Raw genomic sequence first — 8,907 nt, 5'->3', positions numbered from 1 at the left:
CACTGGCCTATCCGGTCCGTAAATATAACATTTCAATTTGAACCACAAAGACGCTTGGTTCGTGCGTGCTTACTCAGTCGATAGTTGTTCTTTTCATTTCTGACCTATGGAAAATTATGTTAATTTTACAAACGTTTCCCACCAGCTTTTTCGGCCATCGCAATTATTTCTGCGGCTGTTCACAATTCAAGCTGCATTTTTCCGTGTGTGTTCGTGTAAAACCCTGACGAGGTGGTGTTTGAGCAATTCCGAGAAAAGTGCTCTTGTTCCTACGGAGGCGTATAAGGGCACTGGGTGATACATGACCCTTGATTAGAAAAGAAGTCGGAATACCAGTCTGGTATCTAGACTGAGTCTTAATACGCAGCGAGTTGAGCTAGTTTTAGCTAACTCGCTGCAGCAAGATAATAATTCGCCGCGGCGAGATGGTAACTTGCCATGGTGAGATAGTATCTCGAAAAAAATTTGCAAGTGGCCCGTACACGCTTCCGTATGTTCCCGCCTTTCGAGTGCGAGAACAAGAAACCTGCGTCACGAACGAGCAACCCAAACTATACCGAGTGGTCCTTCCACTGAGAGCTTGAATTCTGAGGTGCTCGCACGTGCCAAGTTACATGTACTTACGAACTGGGTGGATTATAAAATCTAATGAGCAAGTTCGGTAAAACAAGGTCATTCGGTTAAAAACACAGCACGCGCGCAAGTTTGCGTGGGCTCCGCTGATGATACTATGATGAATGACCACGGACGCGCTTCATTTTGGGCATGCAATGTGGTAATTCCGAAATGGCTAATAGGCCTACCTGGTTTACCCTATAAAACAGACCAGAGAGGATGACCGTTTATCTTCAGAGTACGATTCCATTTCAGTAATACAAAAACTACAAACTTATTCAAGAAAATGGAAAATTACCTGCAACAGTCCGGACGGTGCTTCTTTTAGCACTTTCAGTGTATCATTTTAAAATTGATTTTAGACATACCGCCAAAATTAAAATCATGCAACTATCCCAGACAAGAATAACAGCCATACCTACACCACATTTCATGCCAGAAACTCTTGCCAATAAATACAAATATCAGAAAGGAATGTTGAGCTCTACATGAGTATTTTCCCCATAAAATAACTTTGAATAAAAACAGCAAATTTATTTCATTTAAACTATTGAAAAAAAGGCAATTCAATAAAGACTACCAATGAGAAAAGTTCCTTGACAGAACAGCAACCTTATCATTGTAGTTGCTGAATATTTTTCAATTATTAATGTCTTGTCTCAATGTCAATGACACCTGTTGGCTTTGTACAAGTTGCCTCAATATTTTCCAATATAATCCTTAGGCAACACACAAAATCCAGATTAATACTGTTAATAGAAAATATATACGACTCCTTGGAACATTTAAGCAAGAGCTACAGTTATAATACATTTTCTCTTACCCTCAGTTTTGGTAAACGTTTGTAAATATTTATCCAAAATAAAACACAGGCTATCTTTACAGCTGGGCATCATTCACATATACTCTAAGACTTAAACGGTATCTTAAAACTAAAGCCTGTGAACGCAAACATATTTCTACATTTTTCAAAAACGAAACCCTGACAAGAAACAAATACGAAAGAAAAGATTTGTTTTGAAGCAAATATCAAAAGCGTATTAATTGGGAAAATTAGGATAAATAGAACTTTCAGGAAAATACATAAATAGCAGAAAATATTACAGTTGCTCAACAAGTAATGGCTGAAAACCATCAGTATCATTACTACAAAATCTGTGGTTTAGAAGCCACTTCTAAGGAAAGCTACTTGAAAACATTCAGAACTTGACAGGTACCTTATTTTTTTTTCTTTACTTATACTGTTAGTGCTTTCAATAAAGTTCCTTCCTATGGAACTACCTTCAATAAAAAATAGGTTTATTATAATAAACTTGTATCACCCCAGTCTAACACTTCCTCATTGGTGGCCTTGTAGCCAGCACACTGTAAAACCATTATGGCTGTGGCTTGCAGTGAGACTGTGGTTACCGAAGCTGTTGGATATCAGTGGGGTAATTCCAGAAATTCCATTTTTTTCTTGTCCCTGTTACATCTGACATATGATTTCGTAAGTTCAGAACACATTTTCTAATTTCCAAGAGTGATAAATTCATGCAAATTACCTGCCAAACAAATAGTAATAGTTTGAAAACAATTCCGGTGATATTTCTATGCCAAATGACAAAGGTCAGATGGAACAGGTACATGAAAATGTCACACTTTCGGACCCCCAATTTCTGGAATTACCCAGCTGTAACAGCTTTGAATGGATATGGCTAACTCCAGGCCACAGCAAGTTGATCTAGACTAGACTAAGTATTAAAATTGCAGATACTAAAATATATTTCACAATTGAATGTAATAACACAAACTTTAGTGCTTACAGAGCTGCCATCTATTTACTATAAAAGGTTTCCACTCAGGGTTTGTGTGTACATTGCTCCAGTTCCTCTACAAATACACTATAGGCTGGTAATTAATCATTTACACACATCTAACGTGCTATGTTTACAATTGAACAGAAGAATGTTATCAGGAAATATTATCAGGAAATCATTACTATCTATGCATACTAAACAGAAAACTGGCGTGACGCCCTGTATCTCCATTCATAAGTACATCCCAGATGGTTCCATGTGTAGTGTGGTCTGTTATAACCTTTCTGACCACAAATACAAATTTGGTATGTTTATGTGAATTTTGTTCAACTACTGAGCCACAATAAAGACACCCTAAGTTCAAGTGCCAGAAGGCAAGTAATTAATTCATTCAGAACTTTGTACACTTACATGTGGCTGTATGCACTCACCATTGTGTATGTAGTATCAGCGAAACAGCAAGCCAATGGCAGAAATACACTTCATAATAGTGCATTCAAATCTCAAGGCAGTTAAGAAAGTCAAAAGAATAACTAACCACAAACTCTGGCAGGAATGCATTTTAACAATAGATTTATACTCACTGGTTATTAAAGTCGATCTTGTCAACTCAAATCTCTTGTTTTTTTAAGCACAATTCAGAATTCTATGCATTTCTAGTTTGGTTTGCTGTAGTGTTAACGGAAAAGAAAACAACTGGATTTATCAGTCAGGTACTGAAATAAACAAATACTTGTCAAAGCTTTAACATCAAGTCAGTTACAACTTACACGCAGAAAAGGAACAGCTGTCTGTGGTGCCTCAGTTTGGGTGAAAATATTGCTGTTCTGTTTGGAGTCAGACTCTGTTGTAAATAACAAAAACAGATGTTGCAATGTTACCTTCAATATTTGATGGAAATCAAGTGAACATCAAGTTGAGTTAGTTTATGGCAGGCATGTAAATAATCGGATGAGGAAATATTTGAAGTAAAATTGTAAATGAAATGGAATACTCTCATTTGAATGGAACAGTATTATGAAGTTTTGTAAAATTATGAACATGCAACAGGCTGAACAACTATTTCATGTGATTTATTTTTAAGTTAAGCGATGTCACTATACTGCCCAGTAGCTCAATCTCACCAATTTTAAAGTGACTTACAGTTTAAATCGTTTCATAATTGTTGGAATCGCTTTTGCATCCATGAACCACAAACAACACTCCATCCTAAAGAGCAAAAGACATCAATCATTACTAATAAACAAGTAAGGTCCAGCCATTACCAAACTGAAACACTTGCCATTAATGTAAGACTTCTTAACAGCACTAAATTGGTACACGCTGTCAACTGAAGTGTAAAGTTAGTTGTGCATGCTTAGCAGGTGCAGGCACGGTTTGTCATACCAGGGGAAGACTGTTGCTGAAGATTACAGTAGGACTGTAACTCTGTGATATACATGTGGGTCATTCTATAAATTAGGGATCCATTTTTCTGTGTTCCTATCATATCTGACATATGATTTTGTAAGTTCAGAACACATTGTCTAGTTTCCAAGAGTGATGAATCTAATGCAAATTACCTGCCAAACAAATAGAAAAAAATAGTTTGAAATCAATTTCAGTGATATTTTAACGTCAAATTACACAGGTCAGGTGTAACAGGGACACAACAAAGTCACACTTTTGCACCCTGAATTTATAGAACGACTCATGTACAAGAAAAACAAAACTCTCACCTTGATCAGAAGGGGTAATTCTTTCCAAAATTCATAGTTTGGAATGAGCTCTTTCCCTTCAGCTCCTCGCACAAATTTGAGGAACAGAACTCCAACAACCAAATACAGTATGACCAATACGCTGAATCTAGACAAAGCAAGAATCAATAGTTTAAAAAAAAAATCAAAACTGAATACTCTATCCAGTCATTCACAGTGTGATTCAGTTTTCAAGTTCAATGTTGTATCATTTGACATTTAGATCATTAGGATGTTTCTTATTAATCTGAATAGTTTCAGTGATTTCACAGTTTGGTGCAGGTACATGTTTGTACCTATTGTGATACTCACATGATACATAGAGCTGAACCAGGGCTGAGGCCTCCGGGTAAGCAACCATTCTTGCAGGCACAGTTGGACGTCAGATTGATGGCCTGTTAACAAGTTAAAATTGAAATTAACTGGTTGATATTCGTCACATTGAGACTGAAAAAAATTATTAGAGCACACACAAACATTAACAAGCAACAACCCAGAAGACCGAAGGAATTGGGGAATATGGGCAAATTGTGGGTATGGGTACATTTGGAGAATGAAGTCCAATGAGTAATACAGCTCATTCCAACTGTGGAAAACAACGCAACTATGAATACATACATATTTTTATTGGTATTACCCAACTGGTGCATTTTTTCACTCAAAGAGTCTGTTAGACAAGATATGACAACCAGGAGGAGGTTGCTATGATCACAATAAAATGGGAATCAATGATCTCAAGTTTATGTACATTAATTTAACTTTGTGGACACTAAAAAACCTCGAACCCTTTATTAAGCAAACTAAGCCTTCATCCCTCACTCGTAAACATGAAGGTATTTCAATTAACTTACGTATTTTTCTTGTACAGCACCTTCTCCTTGAGGTTCATAGACTGGGGTTGTTGCTGACGGACTACAGATCAAATTGACAGTGGTGGTTCTGTGAATATATAATGTACATCAGAATGCACTGCATTACAACAATGTCACTTTAAGACTGTTGTTCCATCTTGAGTACCAGTTTCCCTAATTTTGAGTTATTGTCAGCAGCTCTAAATGTTTTTTTTTTTTTTAAACAAAGCTGTCATGTTCGGTGAAAGTACAAAGAAACTTCAGAAGCCAGGGGAGATGTTTGGTATTTCTAACTGTTATGCACAGCAATGTTCATTAGAGCAGCATTCCACTGTAAATGGCATGTGTACCATGTAAGACAATAAAAACAAAACCTTGCTGATGCTGTGTATGTAATGGTTGTTCCTTCAGCATCAAATGAAGCTGTAGGCTGATTACCCGCGTCAAAAATTTCCTTTCCATCTGAGCTCATTTGGCAAACCTGTGAAGCAAAAAACAATTGCACGTAGCATAAGAAAATACACTGGAGAATAATGAGCATGTTGGTGGTGATACAATAGGAGTACATGTACAATGTACTAGATATTTTCACAACAAAAGCTATAAAAATGGTTATAATCTGTGCAAGTTTTTTTCACTTTTTAAAAGTTGGCTCAATAAAATAAACAAATTTTCTTGAACAATCCATAAACCCCCCTCATAAAACCAACTGAAAACCTTGCTGTTTTCTGTTCCTGTGAAGTCTCTCTCTGCAAGACAGCTCAAAAAATGTGAGAATATACATGTAAGTACAGGTATGTCCATGAAAAATGTGTCTGCAAAGATTACACTGAAAAGACAATGGATTAAAAGCTATTTAAATGAACTTACTGCCACATCTCCACAAGGTGCATTCCACTTGAAACTATTGCAGGGATTATATGCATAAAAGTAACTATCCCTCGTGGCCTGAGTGAAGTTAAACCTGTTTGAAAATGTTCACATGGTTAAATAAATGCTATTCATTACCATTTCGCACGTTACGATTTATTTGAGAAAGCTCACCATCATTGCAACATCAGCTGAGGAAAGAGTTCTATATGGAGACGCCACTTACACCCTGTGCATAAACCCTGTGAGAAAGTCTGAAAAGTTTCAAGTATTTTCTAAGTAAATGACTCTGTACTTTCCCTCCTAAGTTGAACTTTTCTGGACATGTTTTTGCTTTCTGATGGCTGTTAAGTTACTGGCATGACTGGAGGGAATAATTACTGCCGTTCGTATGTGGAACTCTTTCCACAGCTAAATCAAACTCTTTGATTCCACTTTTATTTAACTTGAGCCCTAACATTATAGGCTAATGGCATTGAAAATATGCAAATTTCCCAACATCATGAGCATTAGGTACGTAGGTAGTTCCCAGCCGGGTAGGTAGGCTAGCTGTTGAACGTGAACTCCCGTATCCTAAGCAGCTGTTGATCCTACAATATTTGACTTTACACTGAAATCAAAGGTCTCCTTTGTAAACTTCCCAGAACTTCTAGTCGAAGAGAATCTAGGAAGAATCAGTACCTGACGACTGGCAAATGCCCACACATACAGGGTGCACCACTATAATGAAATGAAAAACACCCGGGCTCTCAACTGAATCTGGGTCATCTCGTACCCGGGACAACTTGTACACAGGTCAACTCGTACCCCCGTCAACTCGTACCCCAGTCATCTCGTACCCCAGTAAACTCGTACCCCAGTCATCTCGTATCCCAGTCAACTCGTACCCCAGTCAACTCGTACCCCAGTCATCTCGTACCCCAGTCAACTCGTACCCCAGTAAACTCGTACCCCAGTCAACTTGTGTCATCAGTGGATAATCCTACCAATGGCTGCTTTGCTTGCAAAAAATCAACTTTTTAATTAATTTTAATTGATAAATTACATTATACAATCCTCTCCTTCACTTAAAAAAATCCTTGTAAGTTGGGCCACTGCGCGAACCAAATCTTGTTGCATGCTGGAGCACTGCACCGGAGCAAACCGCCTGGCAAAATCAGTTTTCCCCTACGGAGTTGCCTTTGATCGAGCACGAGTCCTACTCTGATCAATATCCAATCCAAATTTTTGCACGGCCATTTATGACATCATACCGGAGATTGGCAAACATAACACTAAATTTGAATATAAGCAAAAGTGGATGTAGTGAGAATTTAGAATTGTTTTGCAGTGGAAATGGCGTACGTTGCTTGTTCTCCGTTGATTATTAGTGAAATCCCACCATGTGGTTTTACAACCATCACATGATGCAGGGCCATCGTAAGTTTACTGTATATGTATGTACAGTACTGTACTGTACAGTTAATTTACAGCACATGTGCTGAGCACTGGAGCAGCACCAATGCGGCACAACTCGTTATCCATTTTTTTGTGGTGTTTGCTTTTTTATCACGTTTTCTTGCTATGCCATATTAAAACTGAACATCCGAACCGACCAGTTTGGTTCGGTTCGAAAGTGCAATGTTCAACAATTTTTGGTTCGGTTTGGTGGTTCAGCTGCAGCACTATTCTAAAGTAGGGAGTACGAGTTGTCCTGGGTACAAGTTGACGTGGGTACGAGATGACCTCGGTACGAGTTGACTTGGGTGGGAGTTTGGGGGTACGAGTTGACCTGATTCCTCTCAACTTGTGACCCCAACCATTGCGTCATTTAGTCATCTATTTATATCCATGGGTGATACACGTACCAGGTGACCTAAGATTTCTTATTAAGAGTCGTCAGGGAATCTTTGGGCAGGGAACCAGACAAGAATAGTGAGTATGGTGGGAAGGCAAAAGGTTCAATGTTTGCTCCTTTTTTCCTTCGCACAATGCCCTCCTACCATTGTGCAAAATCACCCATGCAGTATTTGCATTGTTTGTTTGTGGCTACTGAAAATTGTGATGGTCCAACACAGTAGCCATGATGGTCCAACATTGAAATAGGACTTGGCTTGTCACACACAGCAAACTAGGCCTAAATATAAACGCTTATCACCTGATCACGACACCAGACACTTACTTAGGCCCCCTACGTCTAGTTATAACTTAAGTAACTACTATGCACTCATGCAATATCCTCAACCATGCGCCCAAAGTCATATCTGTGACGGCATGGACGGTGTAGTCGCCAGGTCCCTTATTTCGCTACTTAATGAGAAAACCAATTATACATTGTGAGATGAAATGTAATTGTCAATTGTGCGTGTGTATGTAGGCCTAAGTACTGGCCTATGTACATGATGTATGTACCTTGGTTGGCCACCTGCCGGATTTGCGAGTGTTTTCAACGAAATTACACCGGATCCATCGTCAAACTTGCACGTGCAAGAATCCACCTTTTTACACGTAGCTGTAAGTACCTCTTCACATTGCATTACAAGCAGTAAGACCAATGTTACAAGGGAAAGAAACTGTAACTCCATTTTTTTGACCACAGAGCAAGGATGAGCGACTTAAATTAGGCACAATTTCGCATGATCAACGCACACACCCTAGCTCTGTAGCTGGCTGCAGTACATCCACAGTATACTCACTCGAGACAGTTGAGTCACATGTCTACTGTATCACATGATCATGTACAACAAAGCTATTCCCTTCAGCTCACTGTCACTTTTTCACTGGTGTCAGTCCGCTCGCATGTTGTGCTTTTTCGTTTTTTTTCGCCTCGTGAAGTACCAGCTAGAGCACATCTTTTTGCGCGCCTCATATCGTCTACTGTTTTGGAAATCTTAAGCTCAAAGATTTAGAAGGATCCCGGAGGTACTGAGAACCTCCATGGAAGGATCGAGGAAACTTGACCGTTCATTCTCTTTTTATGATTACAACAAATACCGAAGAAGTTATTCTGTCTTTATTCCTCCGTAGTCCATTACATGAACATAGTACAATAAAATG

At 38.6% G+C, this 8,907-nt stretch overlaps 1 protein-coding gene across 1 annotated transcript; it reads right to left on the bottom strand.

Annotated features, from left to right (window-relative positions):
• Window positions 1-841: 841 nt before the first annotated feature.
• On the bottom strand, window positions 842-8,540 carry LOC110983817 (uncharacterized). Its single transcript, XM_022243382.2, has 8 exons — window positions 8,263-8,540; window positions 5,872-5,965; window positions 5,376-5,482; window positions 5,002-5,089; window positions 4,463-4,545; window positions 4,133-4,259; window positions 3,558-3,623; window positions 842-3,258 (listed from the first exon to the last, which is right to left on the bottom strand). Exons 1-7 carry the CDS (start codon window positions 8,433-8,435, stop codon window positions 3,561-3,563), a joined length of 735 nt encoding a protein of 244 aa, XP_022099074.1. The 5' UTR covers window positions 8,436-8,540; the 3' UTR covers window positions 842-3,258; window positions 3,558-3,560.
• Between the last annotated feature and the right edge of the window lie 367 nt (window positions 8,541-8,907).

The sequence above is a fragment of the Acanthaster planci genome, linkage group LG17 (genome assembly GCF_054643075.1).
Source record: "Acanthaster planci isolate LZ-2023a linkage group LG17, COTS_SCS, whole genome shotgun sequence".
NCBI classification, from domain to species: domain Eukaryota; kingdom Metazoa; phylum Echinodermata; class Asteroidea; order Valvatida; family Acanthasteridae; genus Acanthaster; species Acanthaster planci.
This window is presented reverse-complemented; position numbering and strand designations above follow the sequence as displayed.

Bases quoted from the DNA above. Each gene is read 5' to 3' on its own strand.
- LOC110983817 (XM_022243382.2), bottom strand. From the start codon at position 8,435: ATGGAGTTACAGTTTCTTTCCCTTGTAACATTGGTCTTACTGCTTGTA. The intron at 5,483-5,871 runs GTAAGTTCATTT...TTTGCTTCACAG, and splicing joins CACCTTGTGGAGATGTGGCA to GTTTGCCAAATGAGCTCAGA. The intron at 5,090-5,375 runs GTTTTGTTTTTA...ATATATTCACAG, and splicing joins ACATACACAGCATCAGCAAG to AACCACCACTGTCAATTTGA.